This window comes from Bos grunniens, chromosome 6 (genome assembly GCF_055505025.1).
Source record: "Bos grunniens cultivar Pamir isolate PY7600 chromosome 6, Bosgru_T2T1.0, whole genome shotgun sequence".
NCBI lineage: Eukaryota > Metazoa > Chordata > Mammalia > Artiodactyla > Bovidae > Bos > Bos grunniens.
The window spans coordinates 112,102,398-112,128,121 of NC_141170.1; the positions used below are offsets into that span (position 1 = coordinate 112,102,398).

Consider the following 25,724-nt stretch of genomic DNA (forward strand, 5'->3'; position numbering starts at 1 on the left):
TTGGGCCTTGGCCCAGCACACACCCAGCCCCAGAATATTGTGTCAAACAGTGGACCGCTTGCCAGATTAGGATTGAGTTCCCCTATAGCTCCCTCATCCATAGTCATGACTTCCACTCCCACACCCATCCCATCAGATCATCTAACTCTGATCCTCTCATTCGCCTTCTAGTCTCACTTCAACAATTCAACTGATTTTAAAACATGCCTCTGCTTGAATACTTGCTAACAACACACTCAAATATAATCAGTGCTATTACTGAAACCTCTTGGAAAGAGAGCTGGGATTTTAGGGTTCTCTCCCCACTCTGTTGATTCCCTTCCTAGATTTCTTTGCTTCTACCAATGACACCACCATACTTACAAATTTGCAGTCATTATTGACTTCTGCTTCTCTAAAAATCCGGTCTGTCACTGAGTCTACAGTTTTTGCTTCATATGGTATTTCTTATCACCTTCCTTTGGGTTATTATAAAGTCCAGTCCAGGCTCTCATCACTTCAAATGTGCACAACTTTAATGGTTTCTCAGTTTCTCTCTCTTCAGTCTTTTCCTCTTCAGTCCATCCTGCATGAGTAATAACTTCTCATCACTGTTGGGTTATATGCAAGTGCCTCATCCCAAATTTAAAATTGTCTTTAATGTGATTTCACTAACTGTTGTTTATTTGCTAAGCTGTGTTTGACTCTTTGCAACCTCATGAACCGTACGTAGCACCCCTGAGTTTGCTCAAACTCGTGTCCATTGAGTCTGTGATGCCATCCAACCGTCTCATCCTCTGTTGTCCCTTTCTTGTCTTGTCCTCAGTGTTTGCCAGCATCAGGGTCTTTTCCAATGAGTCATTTCTTCACATCAGGTAGCTAAAGTATTGGAGCTTCAGCTTCAGCATCAGTCCTTCCAGTGAATATTTAGGGTTGATTTCCTTTAGGATTGATTGGTTTGATCTTCTTGATGTCCAAAGACTCTCAAGAGTCTTCTCCAACACCACAGTTCAAAAGCATCAATTCTTTGGTGCTCAGCCTTCTTCATGATCCGACTCTCATATCCATACATGACTGCTGGAAAAACCATAGCTTTGACTGTATGGACCTTTATGGTCTCTGCTTTTGAATACACTGTCTAGGTTTGTCATAGCTCTTCTTCCAAGAAACAAGCATCTTTTAATTTCATGGTTGCAGTCACCATCCTTATTTTGGAGCCCAAGAAAATGAAATCTGACACTGCTTCCACATTTTCCCCATCTGTTTGCCATGAAGTGATAGGACCAGATGCCATGATCTTAGTTTTTTGAATGTTGAGTTTTAAGCCAGCTTTTTCACTCTCCTCTTTCACTTTCATCAAGAGGTTCTTTAGTTCCTCTTCACTTTCTGCCATTAGAGTGGTGTCATCTGCATATCTGAGGTTGTTGATATTTCTCCCAGCAATCTTGATTCCAGTTTGTGCTTTCATCCAGCCGGCATTTCGCATGATGTACTCTGCATATAAGGTAAATAAGTAGGGTCACTATATACAGGCTTGACGTACTTGTCTTCCAACTTTGAAACAGTCTGTTGTTCAATGTCCGGTTCTAACTGTTGCTTCTTGTCCTGCATACAGGTTTCTCAGGAGGCAGGTAATATGGTTTGGTATTCATGTCTTTTTAAGAACATTCCACAGTTTGTTGTGATCCTCACAGTCAAAGGCTTTAGTACTGTCAATGAAGCAAAAGTAGACTTTTTTTTTTTTTTTTTAATTCCCTTACTTCTATGATCCAACGGATGTTGGCAATTTGATCTCTGGTTCCTCTGCCTTTTCTAAATCCAGTTTGTACATCTGGAATTTCTTGGGTCATCTACTGCTAAAGCCTAGCTTGAAGGATTTTGAGCATCATCTTGCTGGCATGTGAAATGAGTGCAACTGTAAGGTAATTTGAACATTCACATCACTAATTCACCTTTATTTTCAATGACCTGTCACACCCTCCCACCCTTGTGAGGTCAAGCTCTGCACCTCTCAAGAATACACTATGCTTTTTCCTACCACTGTTCTACCGTAATTAACATTATGAGGCACACATAGCCCAGCTACAAGGTTAAAGGAGCTGGACAAAGAATTGCACATGGAAGGCTAAATAATTCGGGAGACAGATTCCCTAATCTGTCTAGTACTAGTACTAGATTGAAGCTGAAGCTCCAGTACTCTGGCCACCTAATGTGAAGAGCTGAATAATTGGAAAAGACCCTGAAAGATTGAAGGCAAAAGAAGAAGAGGACAGCAGAGGATGAGATGGTTGAATGGTGTCACCGAGTCAATGGACATGAATTTGAGCAAATTATGGAAGATAGTGAAGGGCAGAGAAGCCTGGCGTTCTGCAGTCCATGGAGTCACAAAGAGTCAGACATGACTCAGCAATTGAATAACAAGTACTGAAAGAAAGAAAGTGTAACAAGAATGGAGTTTGGGACAGATATGAGAACAGAAGACTGGGGATAGTCTGGGGCAAGCAGTTCCTTTCAGAAAGAGCCAGACTTCAAGGGTGGGGATGGACTAGTATATGGATGACAGACAGATATGCAGAATCCAAGACAACCATTCTGAGAAACCTAGTTATACAGACAGTTCTAGGGATAGCTATTAACTGGTGGTAGAGTCCAAACATTCAAGTGAAACAAGATTTCCATCCTGGGAAAAGGAGGATGTATGAAAAAGGCAAGAAGAGACTCCCATTGCAGAAGAGCTGGTAAGTCACAAAGAGTAAGGCCAGCAGGAATATAGTTACAGGATTGTTTCTGTAGAACAAGGCAGAAGCTTGTCAAAACTGAGTCACCCAAGGAAAGCCTACCAGCAAGTAACCCATTCTTGTGCCTCTGACACCCAAGGCTAGGAATATGTGTTTCAGAGCCTGAGAGGCAATCTACCACAGTCAACGATTCTGGACTTGAATTTTCTTCTCCTGCCACCAGATTTATGATCCTGAACAAGTTTCTTAGCTTAACTTCTGTGAGCCTTGATTTCTTTATATATTTGTGTGTTAGTTGCAAATGGGTTGCCATTTGCTTCTCCAGGAGATCTTCTCGACCCAGGGATCGACTCAGGTCTCCCGCATTGCAGGCAGACTCTTTATCATCTGAGCTACCAGGGCACTTGGGAAAACAATATTTTACAGATTTGGTATGATGATTAAATAAAGTGCCTGCTGTGGCACCTATCACTTAATAATAGGCCTGCTGCCCACTGTCAGAGCTGCTGAAACCACGCATGCCCAAGCAAAGGCCTGACCTACTGGTTGAGGTGGGGCTAAGCCTGTAAGTGGGATCAAGCCAATCCAGACAAAGGATGGAGAAGAAAGAGCCCAGAAGCAAGAAGTCAGGCAAGGCCAGATGCTGGGATGTTTCCCTTCCCCATTCTTCTCTCATTTCTACCAATCCTGAACATGACTCATTCTCAACACAAGCCCACATTTTCTGAGAAGCCAACTCTGTTCTAAGGATGCCTTTGTTCTTTCAGTCCCTTTTGGACAGGCTTCTTGCTGTACAGTACTTGACCCTGTGTAGTGCTACAGTCCCAGTTTTGACATTTCAATTAATCCCGAAGGTTCATGGTATTGCTGTTTGCAACCTTGCAAAGACTTCCATTCAGGAGTTCTGCAAAGCTGGTTTGAGGTAGTGGGTCACTAGCCAAGTGAGTGAGCCCAGGAATCCAGCCCCATTGTTGTCCAGCATACCTCTGTGATGTCAAGTTGTTGCTACATGAGTATTTCATGGGAGTTATATGCTGTTGTGGAATTTGAGGGTTGGGAATTTTCTAAATTCTCCAGATGAATTCCTGAATAACATCAGGGGCCTATAATATGATGATTTATTGATTTTTAGTTTCCTCTTACTCTTTAGTCAGATTTAGTCAACTAAATTTCAAGCCTTTTTATGAATGAGCTGAGTTTCTTTTATTTCAGTTCCCTGAAAATTTAGCCCAAAGTTGCCTTCAGAACAAGTATTCAACCTGCAGTTGTTGAATTAATTCAATGACTGCATCTTGTTACCATTTTAATTTTTATAATTATAGACAGTCATTTACTCCAATTGTCTAGTTACACCTGACATAAAATATGACATTTTCCCTAGCATGGTAAACAGGGAAGTAAAATACAAAAGAATTGGGTGTAATACTCATTTTTTTTTAACAAGAAAAGAACTACAGACCATTTGTAAGGAAATGTACATTATCTTGTTCTGTTTACAGACTGTATCTGTCTTCCAATAGATTTTCCACTTGTTCTAATGACTTGCTAAAATGGAAAAATACTCAACCCTCTTTACAAAGTAATGATTATGAGTACCCAACCACTTCTCCCTGCTTCCTGATTATGTTTCTTCACTTTAACTTTAAAAGAATGTTCTTTTACTTTGGAAAACGATGGCAGGACTTTATGGCTAATTATGGGTACAAATATATCACACTAATTACTCCAGACACGACACCACACACACACACATTTAGCCCATCCACTGAAAGGTGCCTATAATGTTTTTATGTGTAGGACTATAACTTTTTTCATTTTGTCCAACTTATTGTTTCACCCTGGCAGTGACTTTGAACTGAATTGCATTTTTTCCAGTACTACTTCCCACCACGCACACTTTCACACAACATTTCCAATGCCATCACTCTAAGTCAAACTTCCACCATTTTATACCTGGGCTAACTTGAGAGTCTTCCAGAGGCTATTTTGGATTGGTCACTTTCCCTTTTAAATATTCTGTGCATTGTTTCTGTGCTTGCAGCCATAAAACTCCTCCCTCCCCTCAGCAGAAATAAAACTGCCTCTCCAATATAATTCCAGCATCCTGTCAAGACTTGTCTGCTGCTCCTCACCCCTGGCCCCCTCATCCCCTGCAGCAGCAGCCTTCTGCCAGCCTCACTGTCCGCTCAACCCTGGCCGCTCAACGCTGGCCGCGCTTTCCCAGCTCCGTAGCTTTGTTCCTGTCACTCCCGTCTGCCACAGTCTCTCTTCCCACCTCTACCTAAATTTTATGTGCACCTAAGGCCTGGACCAAAAGTTTGCTCCATAAACCCTTTCCTGAAAAAACTACCTAAAATCCCACCTTTAACTCTATATCAGAAGTACATATTACTACACGTGTGTCTAGTAGTCAACTATTTACTTTCTTATTTTGTGGTTGTTTACACACATCACTTTTTACTAGAATGTATGCACTTTGTGGGCAAGGACTGTGTCTGGCCCATCTTTGCATCCCCATATTGTTTACTTCAGTGCTTTTCCTGTAATATGTGCTCTGTACATATTTGTTCACTGGGTGTACATTCACTATCTGTACGATATTTTCAGCACAATAATGGGGTACACCAATAGAGAAATCTATTGAGGGCCATACAAATCAGGCCTCAAAAGTTCATGTAACTATGAACTACAGTTTGAGCAATTTCATAAATTATAATCTCTTCATAAAATGACAGATGCCAATATGAAAACACAAAGTGGAAAAGAAAATTGTTCTGCATTTACTCGGCCTACTTGAACTAGAACAGTGGCTATTTCATGATGCTGAGTCCTTTGGTCGGGTACTTAATCTGTATCACATGTTATCAAGAGAGGGGATTGAAGCCCAGCTATTATTCATCCATACTTGTATGATCTCAACTTAAACACTACAGAGGGAAAAAACTTTCAGTGATTGAGAAATAAAACTGTACACATTTTATGTTCTATTCTGCTTTTAAGTGACCTTAAAGGGAAAGCTTCCTGGATGAAAACAAGTCTTATGAATTTTATTAGTGATGGCTCCTACTAGGAATGAGACACAGGTGTAGTGTATTAAAACCTTCCATTTCCAGAAATTTTAAGTTCTTTTTAGTGTATTTTTCTTTGGGGGCCCATTCAGACCTTATATCCTCCTGAGAAAAAAGCTGCAATTATATCTTATATATAATATATATGATATGTATATATATATATTAATATATCATTTTCCTTAAAAATTTGTCATTCTGTCTATGCTCCCTAGTATTTTTTTCAGAGCATTCCTTAGCCGTGATCTTCCATTTTCTGGCTGATTTTCCTGATAGAGTATAACCACACTTTCACATGCCCACACTCCTAGACTGGTGTTTGCTTGGTGAGCTCTGCCCAGTTCCTTCCCTGGCCTCTGTCCCCCAGGAGCTGTGGGATCGCAGTGGTTCACACCTCTTCCTCTTCTCCCCTCTTCCAGCACACACACTTGGTGTCATCCTAGAATGCCAGAATCAGATGGGACTCATTTTATAGGGAAGCATTTGGACTGAGAGCCATATATGATTTCACTTAAGAAGAAAAAGAACGTCACCAGCGAGTGTCACCATCACCGCTCAGATTACCTGTCCTGACCACAGAATAATGTAGCTGGAAAGGAAAGACGCACAGACCATCTAATCCAGTGGTTTTCAAATTTAGACTTATAAAGCGAATCCAAGTGGGCTTGCTATTGCCTAAAGAAGGAGGGGAAAGGATTCTGCATCCTGGCAGTAGCCTGTGGGCACACCCACGTAGCAGTCTTTAAACCACTAACCTGAGCTAATGTCACAGTTTGCAGATGAGGAACCTGAGCCCGGAAGGTTTAAGTGAGTCTCTCATGGTCAAATAACTGGTGTGCAGAACTGATGCTAGATCCCACGTTACAAAGCTCAGCATTCTTTCCCATAGCACCAGATAACAGATGAATTAAGAGCTCGTTTCTACTCACTGGACCAGCCCAGTTCATCTCTGTGCCCAGCCGAAGAGCAGCGTATGAGAACTAGTGTTTTCCCACTCAGAAATCATCCATCATTGAAGGATTTTCACGATTAACAGAAATCACCCCAAAACCCAGAAACCACAAGGGACAGCACACGTGCATCTTTAGCTGTCCCCCTCCAGGAGGGGCTCTCAGCTGAGTGGCCAAATGCCCCCAACCGACCTGCCTCTTCAGTCCAGCCCAGAACAGCCCCACGCAGCCTGAGTCTGCTCATCCCTTTGAGGGTGGTCTCTTCCTTTTCCCACCAACAACGTGGGAAGCTAACCATAGGCATTAGAGGGCCCTGATGGTGGCCAATTAGAACAGAGTCCCCACAGAGCTACCATTATAGGCCCTCCACAGCAGTACCCTCCTCCACAAGCCATCCTGTGATTAATGTAACCACCCTAATTGTTGGCCTCCTTTTTGAGTCTTGGCCACATGGGGAAAAGTTGGATGTTTTCCCTGAATGCATTCTTTCCAAACAACTGTGTGTCCTCGGTTGTGGAACATGATGTCATGAGTTCTGATGAGGGGGTTGCCCTTGAGAAGCTGAAGATTGTCCCCAAAGGCCTAACGGAGCCAGTTCAACTCATATCCCACAGCTGCATCCCTGTGGCCACACGTGTGCAGACAGTTACTCTAAAATTCACAAAACAAGCTTGTGGTTCTTGCTATTGTACTTTTTACTCTATACCTTTTGAGAGAACATTGGGAAATAAAATCTTCCTTTTCCCTCATACTCTTCAGACTTGGCATACAATAATTTTTGTTGTTGTTTTTCTGGTCAGAAGTTACTATTAAGTCAGACAAGTCTGGTTAGAAAGTTTCCATCCAGAAAAAAAATAATTGTTTGTTCCCAAGCCAGACCACTTGAGGGCAGTATAGCCTTAGAAGTGTGCTTTAACCAACTAATACGCTGCCTAAGAAGGAAACGGACAATGTGGGTTTTACATATACACTGCTCTATTGGAATTCAGGAAATAATCTGTAAACAATAAGAAACACTCCCTGAGAGTCATATCAAATTTTAAAATGAAGGAATAAATGTCTAACTTTAAATGTACTTACATAATTTTCTTATATAATTGCTTGAGGCAGGCACAATATAAGCCACTCATATGAGGGAGATTTAAAATTGGAGTGTTATTACAAAAATAAAGAAGAAGAAAGGACTAGGACAGCATAAAAACAAAACAAGCTAAACTCAAATATATTAACCTGGGAACAAAATCAGGATATGTTTGCAGGTCCTTGTGATCCTCTTGGAGGACACAGTTTTTCACAACTAATATGTCCTTATTATAACTGTTTTTAACCTGAGCAGAAATGCTGCTTCTCTGCCTTTCTTTGGTATTCTGGGAGTAAATCCAGGGTGAGCAAGTGAAGATAAAGGAAGGAGGCTTACAAGGAAAGGGAGGAGAGAAGGAGGAAGGCATTGTGTTCTGTCCTTGGAGAATCACCGATTATGAATTCTGGGGAAGCGTCTGCACTGACCCAAATCACTGGGAGGCATACTGACTCCACTCAAATCTCCCACGTCTCCCCCATAAATTGTGCGTACCTTTTGGTAGTTTCATAGGATGTTAATAGACATGTTGCAGTTGCTGTTTGCATTCTCTTTCCAATATCAGTGCTTAACAGAGCCCTGTGGTTGTCTCCCGAAGCCCATCTGGAAGGAATGCTGTGTCCCTTGCTCTGCTCTTCTTTATGGGCTACAGAAAGAACATGATAGTTCCTGAATACATTTCCAAGATTATTCAGAGACCAAATGTACTTTCAGCACAACTCTTTTGAGACTGATGGTGAGGGAGCAAACCTCCAAAATACTCCCTCAACCATGGCAGGTAAGCTCAGCTTCTTTCTTGAGAGGGCTGAGGTGATAAGGTGTCAACTCCTCAGTTTTCCTCCCTTCATTTCAGTTTTTCCCCTTTGATCTCTAATAGCAATCTTGCTCCATTAAATATCTTCCTAACTCCACTCTTTTCTCGTCAACCTTTTCCACTACACTTGCAGGAAAAAAAAAAAAGTCCTTTCTTTGCTTTATTCCCTTTCCCCGGGTCCTTTCCTCTCTCCCTCCATTCATAGTAGATTTCTTGAGAGAAAGGTCTTCACAAGGCCCCTGCACCTTTGCCTCCCTTCACTCTCTCCCTTGCATGATTCCCCCCTCACCACTCTTCAGCAATTATCCTTTAAAGCTCATCAGTAATCTGCTCATCACCAGGTTGTCCACGGATTTCTTTTCAGTGCTTCTCCTTACTGCATCATATCTCTGTTCCCACAGTGAGGTATTAGCCAGAAATCCATGCCTCTCCCCTTTAAACTCTTTCTCCCCCAGGACTCAGTAATGCAGGTCCTCCTCAGTCCCTGTTCAGCTGGTTTCTTCTACTCTCCCCTTAAATGTGGAAGTGTTTTAGTCCTCCATACCCCTTTTATCTTCCTCTTTCAAGCTCATCTGATACCATAGCTTTAACTACCAGCTCTATGCCCTTGACTTCCGGGTATATATTTCTCTTCCAAGCTATGTAGCTCACGGGCTAATGGAATATTTGTCATTTCATGAACAAAAATTTCCAAAACAGGGTTCATCTTTCCCACACAGCCTCCCCATCTCCTTGTCACAAAATAGCTTCCCCTCCTTACCATTCCTCAAGTCTCAAGACAAAATTTCAGTCATCTTCGACTCCTACCGTGCCATTTCTAAACATTGGATGGAAGTAAAGAATGATGAAATGTCTTTTTAGAGTCTCTTATATTCAGAGTAACTACTCTACTTAATGCCTCATTTCATCACCTGGACTTTTGCAGTGATTGCCAAACTGGTGTCTCTGTCATTAATCTTTCTCTTCTCCACTACTATCAAACCAGTATTGGGACATTATCTATTTTACCAAACAGTTGTCTCTATACAAAAGAAATAGGTAGCATTAGTTGCTTCCAGAATAAACGGCAGGGGCACAGGGGTGGAAGGAAGGGAAATTTTACATTTATGTACCATCTTGTTCCTTTAAAATTCTGTGCCCCATGGATATATTAACTGCTAAGAATATTGTTTAATAGATATACAAGGTCCTACTCTACAGCTCAGGGAACTATATTCATTATTCTGTGATAAACCATAATGGGAAAAAATATAAAAAGGAATTTATATTTAGTCTAACCGAATCACTTTGCTGTATAGCAGAAATTAACACAACCTCATAATTCAACTATTTTGTTGTTGTTGTTTAATCACTAAGTCATGTCTGATTCTTTGTGACCCCATGGACTGTAGCCCGCCAGGCTCCTCTGTCTATGGGATTTTCCAGGCAAGAATACTGGAGTGGGGTGCCATTCCCTTCTCTAGGGTATCTTCCCAACCCAGGGATCAACCCACATCTGCTACACTGCATTCTTTCCTGCTGTGCCATGGATGAAACCAAAAAAAATTTTTGGCTGCACTTCCCGGCATGTAAAACTTCAACTATACTTCAATTTTAAAAAAAAGAATACTGTTTAAGTTAAACATTGTGTTACCTATTAAATTAAATGAATGAAACATCCTTTTTAGCTACCCTTCTCAAAATCCTACATATATCGCGTCAGGACAAAAATCAAACTGCATCCTGTTGTTTGGAGCTCTCTGAGGTATGGTCACAGCCCACCCTTGTAGCCTTTTTCCTAATCTGCTTTCTGTCTCCATCTCACACTCCACAGGCCAGGCACATGCCAACGCTCTGGATTCTGAGGCATCCCTGCCTTTGTTTAAACCTCTCCCTCTGCCTGAGGTGCCTTTCTTCATACCAGATGCAGCCCTATCTTCCTTCCAGCTTCACCTTAGATGGCACCATTTCCAAGGTGCTTTCTTAGATCCCAGCATTTAGAAGGACTCCTTCTTGTCTTCAGGTTTCCTATTAAGGACTTGCTGATTCTATCAAAGTCAGCCTGGTTTTGAAATTACCTGTGCACATGATTGTTCTTATGCTGTTCAATGCTTTTCACACAATGGGTTCTCAGAGAATGTTTTCTGAATGATATTAGTCCTTGGTACACCAAGAAATCCAAAATTAGCATGTTTGGATATGAGACCCAATGGCATCTTCGTGTCATCACGGGTGCTGGCACTGTCATTAAGAAGTACACAGCTGGGTGGGTTCCCTTTAGGTCAGTCCTTCTCTAATTATGGCTCTAGACCACCTGCTACAGGAATACCTGGAGTCCTTGCTAAAATGCAGATTTCTGGGGTCCAGTTGAAATGTGATGGTTTAGAATCTCTAGGGGTAGGACTGGGCAATCTGATAAAAACAAGTATCCCAGGGTGATCCTCATGTACAGACACTTAGGTTTGAGAGCTTCTTCTCTAATAGGATAGAGCAGGAGCGGGCTTTGGGGGAAGGTTTTTAGAGGAGAACATCCCTGAGATTTCTTCCCAGAGATTTTCAAGCTGATCCTGCTTGTCTGCTCAACATTCCTTGGCTTCTGCCAGTCCTTCAACCCTGCTTCATGCGCCTGGCTATGCCTCGTGCTCCTGGAACAGGACTCGCCCTCTGTCTCTCCTTTCAGGAGATTGACAGCAGAGCTGTTAAGCTGATTCCCTGCAGTATCTGGTGCTGGCACCTCTCAACTGGAGAGGGGTGCCTCAGGTTTCAACAATAATCTCGCCTTTTTCCCATCTTCTCTTCTTTCCTGTAACCCCTGTGAGCAGGTGATTATCTCTGTATTGTAGACATGAGAATTCTGAGGCAGGAAAATGTTGAGACCTGCTTAAGCCTCTGACATATTAATAGAGTTAATGTCAAAGCCTAGTCATCCAACCTGGCATCCCTAGAGACCATTTTGTCAATCAGTAAGTCAATTAATTAATCAACAAGTATTTACTGAATGTGGATTAGGCATCCAGAAGTGTCTTGTTGTAACATCTGCTGGCTGGGCTGGACCCTATGCAGAGCTTGGTTCAGTGACCTTACATTCTCCCTGACCTAGGATCAAATTCTGTTCTGCGCCATCCGCAGTTGCCTGCCTTTATGGTTATGTCAGGTTGCTCAGCTGTATTTCTCACGAACACCGCCATTTACTACATAATTCCGTAGCCCTTCATGAAGTTAAGAGCAAAAGAAGTAGGTCAGCTCCTCCAATGTGACAAGTTGTTCAGCAATCTTAATTTGATGTTGTTCATCTGAAAATGCTGGGTTTTCCTTGGACTTCCATTGAACTAAATTGAGAAACTCAACAAACAAGTGTATGACTCCATGAAAGAAAGTTTTTTTTTTCTTCCAGCCTGCCATTCCACGTTACATTCAGAAGTTCCCACTTGGAAGGCAGGGTGGGACAAGTTGAGAGAGTGGCACTGACACTTATCCGTTACCATGTGTCAGACAGACAGAGCGGGGACGCTGAGTTCGGGGCTCTGTGATGACCTAGAGGGGCGGGGCGGGGTGGGAGGGAGGCTCCAGAGGAAGAGGGTGTACGTCCAGTTGTCGCTCATTCACTCTGTTGCACAGCAGAAAATACAACATTGTAAAGCAATTATACTCCAATTAAAAAAAAAAACAAACCCAACTCAGCATCAGTGACCTTCATTTTGACAGTTTGAAATCCTTTTACATGCTAAGATTTATTTTTAAATTCACCCATGTTCCCCAACCCTGTACCCCTTTCCCATATCAATAGGCAGACAGAATGTTCTTGTCTCTAGGCCACATTTACTGACACTTGTATTTTCATTTCTTTCCTAACCGTCACATGGAGACCATAGCCATAAATGTACAGCACAGTTTGCCATTTTCTACCAGCTTAGCTTTTTATGAACCAAAGATAGTAAAGTTCAATGTATCTAAAAATGTCAACTCAAATGGGAAGTGCCAAGAGTGTCTTATAGGTTATCACACATTCTGCAAGGTCACTCAGAGTGTTGAAAATCAGATTTCAACCATAATAGGTTTATCTGTTGGGAGATAGTATCTGATCAAAGTCACCAAGGATGAGATCTGAAAAAATGATGGCCTTTTATCTTTCTTAGACCTAGTGTGTTTTTAAAAGTAGCTCAGAAACTTGACTTTGATCTCAACTGGCATTAATTGTATCAAAGGTGTGTAAGGGAAACACTGCTGGCCTGTCCCAGGTTTGAGAGGAGATAGCAGGCACACGTGGCCACTTCTACTGTGTTCAGTATATGAGTGGGCTAGGGTTAGAACTGGGCTGAGCCACCGTGGGCAGCAGAGACCAGTCCCTTACTGAGAGGGATTTTGGCCAGCAACTCTACCTCCACATCGTTCCACAGGCTATTTCAGGCTGACTGTTGTACATGCTCTTCCTTTTTCCATCTCATCTAGCCGTTAAATAAATGCCCTGGCTGGATCAGAGGAACCAGGAAACACAATGTTACTCAGCATGCTATTGACATTTCCCATAAAGCTTCCAACAACTTCCCCTACCAACATCTCTGAAAGGGCCAAAAATTCCAGTGGGGTGCTCTTAACCCATTCATGTGTGGTGCACTGTGTGCTATGTCTCACGCAGTAAAACCACCACAGTTTCGCTGAATTATGCCAAGACAAAGTCTTTTTTAGGTATCTCATTATCCTTATCATTGTTCTAGGTGAAATTACAAATAAATAATCTCTAATGAGTTAATCATAGATATCCAAATGGATGAGTGTAAAAGTTAATGGACTGGATCAAGTTCACAGAACAAGTTAATAAAGGTAGAACAGATGGAGAACTAAGGTCTAAGTCCTTCTTCTAGAACTATGATAAAATTGCCTTTCTCTCAGAACATAGACAAACCCACTCAAAAAACATCAAGGAAAAGAAATCAAATAATATGCTTTTCACTCTTTAGAATTTCACTTTGATTCAAAGATAATGTTGTCTTAGTTATTTCTAGTTTGACTTTTTTTCAGATTATTAAAATATCCAATATGTACCAGAACCATTGCTTTTAGACTCTTTTCTTAATACTGATGCATCTAAGAACAGACAAAGAATTAGGTGGCTGTTTAAATATACTAGCAGTGGTATTGCTACATTCCATTTTAATTTTTAAAATAGTTATTTTTATAGTCACTTATTGCATCTCTAGGTTTTTTTTTTCATGTTTTTCTATATTTATAAAAACATATAAGGACTATATTATCATCATAACTCTACAGAAAAGGAAAGTGACATAGAAAAGTTATATAACATGGAAAATAACTATCTCAGTGCCTGACGTGTAATAGTTGCTCAATATGTATTAGCTAGAATTATCATTATTTTCCCCAAGTTCATACAAGCTACTAAATGGGGGAATCTGAGTCCAAATGCAAATAAAATAGAATGCATTTGGTACTATGCACACATAGCCTTGATTTTCAAACTCAATTTTATGAGCTAAAAGCTATTTTCATCCTGTTTATTTGAGCAACTAGAGAAAATATTGTATAAATTTTATTTGTCTGTCAATATTTCTAACATGAATTTAGATACATGTGCACCTGTGTCTTATTATTATTTTTTCTGTTTTGGTTTTGTGTTTAGCTTTTCATTTTGTACACTGTCATGTTTTTAAGAGCACTTTTAGGCCAAATAGGAAGCTCATTCTCCCTGGAGATGGGAGGAAGGTGTTAATGGAGAGGCATATAAGTGAAATGAAACAACCCTGTTGGAGGCAAGAGCAGGGAACTTCCCTAAAAGCCAAGGCTCCTAGCACAGCCTTATACAGCAGGTTGGCTGACACCTCTTTCTAAAAATAGGAATTGCTTGGACTCTACAAGGTGGGACATTTGGATTCTGTTTTATTTCTAACTGACGTTTTAGAGAGTGCATCCAGAATTTCTTTTAGGAAAGCGCCAAGGATTGTTTCTGTATTTATAAGTTATTCTGAAGAAAATCTGTAAGAATTTGGACTTCTATTTGTAAATTAATAAATGACTGTACCTTTCATTTTGGCAGAAGGAAGGGATTCAGTTAACATTAAAATGAAGAGCTGCGGATCCAGACTCCCCAGCCCTTTTCCCTGGAAGCACAGATGTCAGAGCTATAGGAGCCTCTGTTTTGCCTCTGCTCAGGTGCCCTTCTCTGCAAGAGGCAGTGGCTGAGGAGCTTCAAAAGGCAATGTACACCTCCCTCTTCTTCTTCTTTCTCTTCTCTTTTTTATTCTTCCTCCTAAAGTTTAGTAACTTCAGTCTTAAAGGTCTCTAGACTTTCACAGAAGGCTCAACTTTGATTAAAGTTCTCTCAACTGGTTCAGCGTGATTAAAGGTCACTCAACTGGTATGGATGATAAGCAGCAAGTCTCATAGTTTGCCTTTATTGATTAAAAAAAAATGAATAAGGGCTTCCTTGGTTGTTCAGTGGTGAAGAATCTGCCTGTCAATGCAGGAGACACAGGTTCAAACCCTGGTCCAGGAAGACCCCTCATGTCATGGGGCATCTAACTCCATACACCACAACTACCGAGCCTGTGCTCTAGAGCCTGGAAACGCCAACTACTGAACCTCTTGCCCTAGAGCCCACGCTCCACAAGAGGAGCTACCACGCTGAGAAGCCCGTGCTGCAACAGAGTAGCCCCTGCTTGCCTCAACCAGAGAAAAGCCTGCACAGCAATGAAGACCAAGCACACCAATATGTAAATAAATAAAAAAAATTGCTTTTTAAAAAATGAATAAGGTGGTCACACGAAAAGGAGTCACTGAATTAGGTCATAATGAGGCTTTGGAAATGTATTTGAATTCCTGAAACTGGTGATCTTACCTACAAAATTTTATGTTTACACACGAGGCAGCTGATTTGGAAAGGCATCTTAGCCTAGTCTGGGCTGAGTCTCAAGCTGTGTTAGCCTGGTGCTCTTGCCAGAAGACTGAATACATTTGAAAGCATCAGGCCGTGGGTCATGATTATGCCTGTGAGACCCTGTGCCCAACCTGGGGATGATACTGTCAACTTCTGGGGGACTGAACAGCATGTGCAGAGAGTTTTGGAGTGCAGTGGAGAAGAGCTAAGGTTCTGGCAAGATTAAGACTGACAGTCAGGACCTCAAACTGTGACTCAAATTGGCCTATGACTCTAAACTTGTTTGCACCATTCTCTAATTGTTTCGTGTGTGATCATATCTCCCTATCAAGCCCGAAAGAATCTGAAGACAGAGCGCATGCTATTTTTGATTTCCCAAAAGAATTTGTCAGAGTCATGGGCTCACCTTGTGGACTGACTGACAACTCCTGGTAGCAGTGACTTCAGCTGCAAATAAAGCAAAAGTGTTTATGTTCCAAGTAACAAAGGAGTGTGTCATGTGGCCATGCCTCTGTGGTGCTGTGCTGATCACTAAGATAGAAATACCCCACGAGGCAGAAGGAAGTCAGATGCACTCAGGGCTGGGGAATCTTGTGGTGGAGACAGAAGAAACAAGGGGTTGGATTAAGGCTCAGGGACTTGGTGGAGGAGATCAAACTTGTGTTCAGGCCTGGGCAGAAGCCCTCCGGAGAGTGTGTGCTCAGTATTAGCAGCAGTCTCGGAGAGCAAGCCTTGAGGCCACAGAAGTCCTCTTTCCATCAGTAGACAGAACCAAATTCATTCATTCATATATTCTTTAACTCTGATGTTAAGTATGGCATGGGTCAGTGCTGTGGACATAAACATGTTTATATGAATGGTCTTGGCTTCCAGGGGTGGTACGAACCAGCAAACAGATAATTATGATATCAAGCTTCCAACTGTATGACAGCATGATCTAATGGAAAGGGGTTTTGCAAAAGAGGGAAGGGGTCCTAGCTTTGGGTCTAGGCTTTGACACCTATTATAGGTTGTGTGACTTGGATTTTTTGGGCCTGTTTCTTCATCTGTAAATCTGGAAAAAAGTACTATCTCTTAAAATTGTTGAAAGAATGAAAGGAGAAATATGTATAAATAGTCCCTGCCACAGTGCATGTGATAGAGTCTCAGAAAATGTTTGATCCCGTGCTCTATAAGAGTAGTATATACAATGTGGTGGGTGCTTAGAGGCAACAACCAATAGCTGCCCAAGAAAAGGGGTGGGGGGGCCGCGCTCTACCTAGGAATTAACATTTTTTGCTTAATCTTGAAAAAATAGGTAAGAAACTTGTTCAGTCCCTTATTTGGCACATGACTGCAGGGCATGATTATGAATCAAGTATTGTATCAGAAGTTAGGGACACAGTGGTGAACAAAACAGATGTGACCCCGGACCTCTCTCTGCCACAGGGAGGGGCAGGCCAAAACCAAACAAATAGACTCACTAAGGATAAACAGAGGGGCTGAGATGGGGGAACTGTGACTTTCAAATGTATTCAGGGTCTTTTGGCAAGAGCGCTAGGCTAACGTAGCTTGGGACTCAGTCCAGCCCAGGCTAAGATATCTTTCCAAATCAGCTACCTTGTGTGTAAACATAAAATTATGCAGGTAAGATCACTGATTCCATGGCTTCAAATTCTATTCCCAAAGCCATTTCTGGCCTCATTCAGTGACTCCTTTTGGTGTGACCACCTTATTTATTTACTTTTAATCAAGGAAGGGAAATGCAAGACCTACTGTTCATAATCTACAACAGGTGAGTGATCTTCTAGAGAAATTTTAATCAAAGTTGAACCTTCTGTCAAGGTTTGGAAACCCTTACAACTGAAGCGATTAGACTTTGGGAGAGAGAATTAAAGAAGAGGAGAGAGGAGTGAGAATGGAGAGAGAGAAAGAAACATGTTGCTGTTGAGGCTCCTCAGCCATTGACCTTTGCAGGGAACTCTGAAGGGCACTTGAGTTGAGCCAGATTGGAGGCTCCTGGTGGCTCTAACAACTGTGCTTCCAGGGAAAGGGGCTGGGAGGATGTCAGTTCTGATATTAGCCAACAACCAAAGGATGGGAAGGTGTTAGCCACACAAAGAGAGAAGGGAAGAAATAGCATGTACATGTTTTCTAGGCAGAAATAGTGTGTACAGTTGTTGTGAAGCAGAAAAGAGCTTGGCTGAGCAAGGACAGAATAGAAGAATAAAAAAGAAGGAAAAGACAGCATTTAATGAAGTTCAACAAAAAAGAATTCATGGGAATTCACTCCAGAGTTAGTAGCATGTGCAAAGGTGTAGAGTCCCGCAAAAGCCTGGCATGTTCTAAGTATTGGGAGAGCTTCACTGTGACCACACTCTAGGCTGGAGGAAGGAGCCTAGTGAGGCAGAACTGTGTCAAGAGATGGGGCCACAGGATGGGGGTCAGACTGTGGCATCTGTGGGCATCTTGCCTGTATGGTAAGTGAAGACTTAGATTGGACTTGCTATTAGGTCTTAGGTTTGGAACTCTAGCCTGTCTCAGAAGTTCCTGTCCACCTTCCAAGCCTGTCTCTAAGCCCCTCACTTACAGAGTTTTCTTCACTGCCCTCCAGTTTTTGGGCTTCCCAAGTGGCGCTAGTGGTAAAGAACTTGCCTGCCAATGCAGGAGACAAAAGAGACGCAGGTTCGATCCCTGGGTCTGGAAGATCCCCTGGAGGAGGGCATGGCAACCCAGTCCAGTATTCTTGCCCAGAGGATCCCATGGACAGAGGAGCCTGGTGGGCTACAGTCCATGGGGTCACAAAGAATTGGACATGACTTAGCATGCACACACTCCAGTTTTTGTATCCTGACTCCTCTTCATGGTTGCAGCTTCTCTCGCTACTCAGATCTGAGGCATCGTCTGGTGGTTTTATTTAGAGGCTCTACTCTGGCTGTGATCATAGAGAAAGTATCTTCTACTCTGGACCCCGGGCAGGTAGTCAGGCAAAGCTAGGCTTATTTTATTAAGATAACTACTAAAACCAAGTACAGTAGATCTGAGAATTAATGGGAAGTCAGTGTTAGTCCTTGAATAGTAAAGCAACTTGAGATAAATATTTATTAATCCTTTGACACTGATTTGCAGAATTAATTAAAGAAGGAAGAGACTGAAGGCAGGAAGCCAAGTGTGTAGTATGTAGGGACGGGGTGGGATGGGGTGTGGGTGTGGGTATGTGTGTTCTTTTTAAAAGGAAAAAGTCCTTTACAAGGTAGAAATGAAATAGGAAACACAATAGAGTGTGTGCGGTTGGCCATTGTAGAGAAACATAATTTTAGGGGATTTAAATTTACTTGGAAACTTTTTTAGACAAATTTGCTTCATTTTATGAAGTCTCTTGATTTCAGTTGGTTTAAAATTCAGAGGAAGAACATAGTCCATTGGATCAGATCATCAAGTGCAGCTTGTTAACACGTCTGCATGAAATTCTGACATCTTCAAACAACTTTCCACTCAACTCTTGGACCCATCCACTTGCTGCATAGTTGTGTGTAGGCCAGCAGCCCCCCTCCCTCCTCCATTTGCTCTTCAAGCACAGTTCTCTTAGCAGACAGATTTCTTGGCCTATACTCCTGTGACAAAGATTTCATCCTATACATAACCCACAGCCTCATACTCTGTTCTTAGATGTCTGTTGGGAACCTGTTTAACTGCTTCCAGGGTCTTCTCTTCCTCTCCACATTCTTCCTCCTCCCCACATTTTTCCTCCATACATATACATATATATATGTGTATATATACACACACATATGTATGGGCTTCCCTGGTGGCTCAGACAGTAAAGCATCTGCCTGCAATGCAGGAGACCTGGGTTCGACCCCTGGGTCAGGAAGATCCCCTGGACAAGGAAATGGCAACCGTCCAGTACTCTTGCCTGGAAAATTCCATGGACAGAGGAGCCTTGTAGGCTATAGTCCATGGGGTTGCAAAGAGTTGGACACGACTGAGCGACTTCACTTCACTTCTTCATATATATAGGTGCTTTTTGCATTTGAAATATTATTCTGAATTTTCTAAATTGTAAAGGATTCTCAAATGAATGTCTGTCTTCAATGGGTTGAAAATACATTCTATTAGCAAGTTTGATTCCTGAAGGGATGGCATGAGTTCATGCTTTACCTACTCTTCTTACCCAGCAAGTTGGGGGAGAGACAGTCTAAAGCCTGACTGGCTGATCTCCAGTCCCATGCACGGTCCCTGACCTAATTAATGTTCCCTTTTTATTGCTGTTGAACATTTAGTTCTTTTGGAGGTCTCTGGGTCAGTTACTGCCACCATATTAGGCAACCATCTGACAAATTGTTTTATACCTACAAAGAATCTAAATGTGGCATCCTCAGACCACTGGGCCCTGGTGATGTTTGAACTACTCAGAGGATGAAGCAGATAGCCAAAAATATACCAATTTTAGCAGAAGACAGCTGGAGCACCACAAAATCTATAAACACACTTGTTACTCATCTCCTGTGCCTGTTGGGCAAGCAAGGTATGTGGCCCACTTGAACATCTTGTCATGGAGAGGTTTCCTAGGAGGGCCTCCGGACAGAACCTGAGATGAGAAGAATCACATGAGCTTGGCATTCAGAGCATTAAAGTGTGTTTTTGGTTTAGTCCTGATATGAAAGAGGAGGCCTATCACCTAAAGGAATGTAGAGAGCTGAGGGATGGAATGACAATGGATTGGATGCATCAGTATGAGCACTCGACTCAACATGTGAACTGGGGGATCATGAAAGTCTGAGCGCTGATTGATTGCCAAAGTTTTCTTTAAAACTATTCAAGAGGTTCTGCACCCAGCAGCTCATCAGCTAGAGGGAAAAAAAAAAAAAAAAAAAGCAGAGTGTTTTGTAAGAGGCAAAAGCTAATTACAGTGCTAACTTAGGTCACATGACTGTAAGCTTGGCAGGAAATGGCGTGTAATTAATATGAATGTATTGGAAATCTGAAGTTTAAAATGCCAGGCATTGTAGAGCAAGATGTCTTTTGTTTATGGCTTTTGGTTATTTAGTTAATTTAATTTTGTCTTTTGTTTATCCAAATGCCTGCCCATACAAGAATGAGATTATCCTGATGGGAGATGTGATAAACCTAGATCTTATGATTAAATTGTCTGGAATTTTTAACCAAGTAACCATAGATCCCTGTATCATAAATAATTTATATTGATTGTTTTATCACTAACTAATAAAAATGCACACAAACAAATGTGTTCTCATAATGTATTCAATCTATTCTTCTAGATTTCTTGAGGGTACAAGCAATACTTTTACTTCCAATGCAATTCTCCATAGGATCTACTTGCTATGAACACTCAGCAGTGCTGTCTCATGATCTAAATGCCTGTGATTGTTTTAGCTATTGTTGCAGGATGATTCCAGCCTTTAGCTCTCATCTGTAAAGTTCTTTAAATGAGTCTTTGTAATGAATCAAAGTCCTTTTTTTGTTGTTTATTTTTAAAGACAGAACTCAGACCACATCCCAAGTTAGGTACTTGAAGGGAAATAGATATCTCAACTTGAAGTCTGCATTAAGCTCCAAGTGCAATGTATATAATGATAACAGCAACTATTAATACTGTTTACTTCTTGTTGTATACCTATTGCTATGAGGAACACTTTATATAGATTGTGTCAGTCATTCCTCTTGATAACCGCATGGGTTAGGCCTATCATTCTCTTTTCATAGATGAGAAAACCGATGATGTATACAAGGAGTTATCTAGATGCAGACTTGTCTGATTCTGTCGGCCCTGTTTTGAGAGCAGCTGTGCGATGTGTTATGTAACTTTTGACCCTGGAGCCAGACTGCCTGGGTTTAAATCTTTCCTCTCTCATTTGCTATCTGATAACAATGAGACCTGGGCCAAGTGACTTATTCTCTCGATACCCCAGTTTTCTCATTTGCAATGTGGGGGACAGTGGGAGTATCTATCTTTTAGTGCTGTTCTGAGGATTAAATGAATTTGTATACAAAAAGCCCTTACAAGAGTGTTTGAAACACAGAAACATATAATGTAGGTTATTGGCATTACTCTGCCCACTAGGCAAGACACATCCCAAATTCATAAGTCCCAAACAAATCCATTGTCTTAGTTTCCTTAACTTGCTTCCTTTACTTGACTGATGGCATTGTCATCCAGCAAGATTTTCCAAATTAGAAAACTTTATATTCAACTATTGTCTCATTATTGACATAAATAAGTCCCTCAGTTCAGTTCAGTTCAGTTCGGTTGCTCAGTCGTGTCCGACTCTTTGCAACCCCATGAATCGCAGCACGCCAAGGCCTCCCTGTCCATCACCAACTCCCAGAGTTCACTCAGACTCACGTCCATCGAGTCAGTGATGCCATCCAGCCATCTCATCCTCTGTCGTCCCCTTCTCCTCCTGCCCCCAATCCCTCCCAGCATCAGAGTCTTTTCCAATGAGTCAACTCTTCGCATGAGGTGGCCAAAGTACTGGACTTTCAGCTTTAGCATCATTCCCTCCAAAGAAATCCCAGGGCTGATCTCCTTCAGAATGGACTGGTTGGATCTCCTTGCAGTCCAAGGGACTCTCAAGAGTCTTCTCCAACACCACAGTTCAAAAGCATCAATTCTTCAGCGCTCAGCCTTCTTCACAGTCCAACTCTCACATCCATACATGACCACAGGAAAAACCATAGCCTTGACTAGACGGACCTTTGTTGGCAAAGTAATAAGTCCCTAATTCCTGTCAAATTCATAAGAATATTATAAATGTATCCTGTCTTTCTCATTCCCACAAGAGTCACTGCCTCATCATGTATTGTCGGAACCTGTGCTGTCCAATATGGTAGTCATCAGCCATGTGTGACTATTGAATACATGAATTATGGCTAGTTTGAATTGAGATGCACTGTAAGTATAAAATGGGCTTCCCAAGTGGCTCAGCGGGTAAAGAATCCACTTGCAATGCAGGAGATGCAGGAGACATGGGTTCTATCCCTGCGTGGGGAAGATACCCTGGAGGAGGGGATGGCAATACTCCAGTATTCTTGCCTGTAGAATCTGCTAGATGGAGGAGCCTGGAGGGCTACAGTCCATAGGGTCACAAAGAGTCCGAGATGACTGAAGTGACAGAGCATGCATTCGTGCATGAATATAAAATACACACCAGGGTACAAAAACAGAATGAAAAGCAAAACTACTTCATTAATCATTTTTACACTGATTACATGTTGAAAGGATATTTTATATATATTGGAATAAATATATATATTAAAACATTTCACTGTTTCTTTTTATGTTTTAACGTGGACACTAGAAAATTTAAAGTTATATGTGTGACATGTGGCCTATGTCTGTGTTTTATATATTTCTATTGGCCAGTGGAGATCAGCCCTGGGATTTCTTTGGAAGGAATGATGCTAAAGCTGAAACTCCAGTACTTTGGCCACCTCATGGGAAGAGTTGACTCATTGGAAAAGACTCTGATGCTGGGAGGGATTGGGAGCAGGAGGAGAAGGGGACAACAGAGGATGAGATGGCTGGATGGCATCACTGACTCAATGGACGTGAGTCTGAGTGAACTCCAGGAGTTGGTGATGGACAGGGAGGCCTGGCGTGCTGCGATTCATGGGGTTGCAAAGAGTCAGACACGACTGAGCGACTGAACTGAATTGAACTGATTGGCCAGTACTAGCCTGAACTTTTCCAAATGCCTTCTTATTTTCTCTCTATATAATAATCTCTTAGTTTATCTCTTTATCATTTCTCTATCTGCTACCTATTGTTAAAAGGTAAACTCAGGTATATTGAAAATTTCAAGAGTTTATCTGAGCATTTGCAGATTCCAGTTGGGCAGTGCCACACCTGAAGTTAGCAGCACTGCCTCCAACAGGAGATAGGGGAAAGACAAATAGAAAAGGTGCAGAAGCAAAGAAAGGAAATTATAGATGGGCTGTAATGTAAAGCCTACTTGGGTGTTTGTGATTGCTTGGCCTTAGCATTTTGATTTTGTAACCTTTAGACTTAGGTTTTGGCTTGCTTACATTGGCAGCTACAGCATTAGAGCCACCTCTGTCTAATAGCCTCCTTGTTTAACTAGTTTAACGCTATCTATTTGGCCACCTGATGCAAAGAGCTGCCTCATTAAAGACCCTGATGTTGTGAAAGATTGAAGGCAGGAGAAGGGGACGACAGAGGACGAGATGGTTGGATGGCATCACCGAGTCAATGGACATGAGTTTGAGCAAGCTCTGGGAGATGGTGAAGGACAGGGAAGCCTGGTGTGCTGCAGTTCATGGGGTTGCAAAGAGTCAGACATGACTGAGGGACTGAATGACGAGGATTCCTCTATTTATATATCTGATCTTGCTGTTTTCTGTCTTACCTGTCTTCATTCCCTTGTCCACACTGGTACTAAAGATATCTTTTAAAATACAAATCTGATGCAGTCTTTTCTGTAATGGAAAGCCTCTGCTAGCTTCTGTCATCTGCAATGTAAAGTACAAACTCCACCCCGGGGAATACATGAATCTTTCATTCTCTCTCCACCCATCCAGCCTCAGGCTTGGATCTGAGTGACTTCACTTCACACTTTCTCAATACTGAGCTGTGATTTGGTTCTCAAGTCATTTCACACTTTTTTTTTTTTTTTTTTGCCTTTGCATATAGTTTCCCTTTTGTTTTGAATATTCTTCCCCCTTCTGATCTTTTGGGTGAAGTTTTATTTATTTTCCACAATCCAATTCAGACATCACCTCCTCCAGGGAGGCTTTCCAGCATTGTTCATCTCTCCCTCTTGTTGCATCTCTAAAGAACAAATGAGTTCTTTATACATACTTTTATTATTGCTTTGCCATATGTATAACTTGTTTTTCTGTCTGTTACCCCTACTTGAGTATATAGAATCCTCTATATCTTACTCATTTCTATACTGACACTGAAAACAGCAATTGAATAAACAAAACAATACCTTCTCTCAATGAGATATACTGTCTTACAGTAAAAGTAAATATAATATTAGGCATAAGATATGCCCTAAGGGAGAGAGAGAAATGAATGTCTATCCAGTGGGTAAGAGACGAAATCAATTAATTCTAACTGAAATTTAAAAGAAGGTATATTGAGGTAGGGAAAATTGGACTGACAGACTGACAAAAGGTGGCCTGATCTTTGTAAATTTCACATAGTCCAGGGCCTGACCATCAATTATCCAAATTCTAAAAACAGTTCTTGTCACTGTTGAAGCAGTAATGCACTCTGGGGATACTGACTCATGTTCCTAAAAGACCAAGAAGTCCGAGGGTAAGCTAGAATTCTGATTTCTTCCTTTAGAGGGAGGTTAAAGCACATTGACAAGAAGCCTGAATACTTGCCTCTCCCGGCCAGTGCTGTATCTTCCCTTAGAAACCACATTATTATGACAAAATGGCTTTGTGTGTGGAATCAGAACAAAGAGTTGAAAGACGCAACTGTGGGCACCTGCTGTACTCACGTCCACAGTTCGATGCACCTGGTATTGGAGGATCAAGACCTCCATCTGGGTACCTTCTCCTCTGGGCAGTACTTTTATGGGCACTGTTTACCTCCTTCCCTTTTCTAACTTCTGTAGCTGGACATCCTATTCAGAAAGACACTTTCTTTCTTTCGATAATGGTAATTCTTTCCATTAGGCTGCTCTTGTCCGTTTTCAGTTCATTTATCTAAAGTAACTCTGAAAATTCCTGTTCTCATCTGTTGCTGCTGATTTTATAGTTCTCTCTCAGAGGCAACCCCCTTTCCCTTATTCCTAGGATCTTAGATGTCCCAGATTCCTGCCAGGATGCATTTCCCTTTGGGGGAGGATGGAAAGAATTCAGGAAGAAGAGGAAAGCTTCCTGAAGGAGACAGTGTTGAGATTCTGAGAGAAGGTTGGTTGGGGGTGTTGACACGACACTGTGAAAGTACACAGAGCTGCTTTTTAGATTTCGGAGTCATCTAGGATTTGCTCAACTGATGACGCTTGCTAAACACATTTTTCCTTAAGTATATATCAGCTAATTGGGTGGAATGACACGGTCCTGAACTTTGCCCTATATAGAGAGAGATTTTTAATACTCACATCTCACTGGCTTGATCGTATTCTAAACTTTGCTGCCTTTGTGCTGTTCAGAAGTATGCATTTAGCAGGTGAAGCATTCACTATTTGCACTGTTATGACTGCTAAGTAACAAATGACATTTAAAAAGCATATTTCCTTTTTGGTGAA

The 25,724-nt window shown here is 41.7% G+C and overlaps 2 protein-coding genes across 24 annotated transcripts in view; one reads left to right on the forward strand and one right to left on the reverse strand.

Annotated features, from left to right (window-relative positions):
* SYNPO2 (synaptopodin 2) overlaps positions 1 to 25,724 on the forward strand; it is a 204,459-nt gene that overhangs the window by 103,156 nt on the left and 75,579 nt on the right. The window lies entirely within an intron of this gene.
* Positions 1 to 25,724, reverse strand: part of LOC147371216 (uncharacterized) — a 360,632-nt gene that overhangs the window by 102,597 nt on the left and 232,311 nt on the right. For 18 of the 22 annotated variants that reach the window (XR_015165984.1, XR_015165987.1, XR_015165982.1 and 15 more), the window contains one exon: positions 8,309 to 8,459. The exons of 3 other annotated variants lie outside the window; for them this stretch is intronic. Coding sequence is in view for 9 of the 19 variants with exons in the window: in XM_086407300.1 (XP_086263426.1) it covers positions 8,309 to 8,459 (151 nt within the window). In the remaining 10 variants the exon portion in view is untranslated. Of the gene's footprint in view, positions 1 to 8,308; positions 8,460 to 9,387; positions 9,456 to 25,724 lie in introns of those variants that run through there. One more of the 22 variants, XM_086407307.1, reaches the window with a different exon arrangement.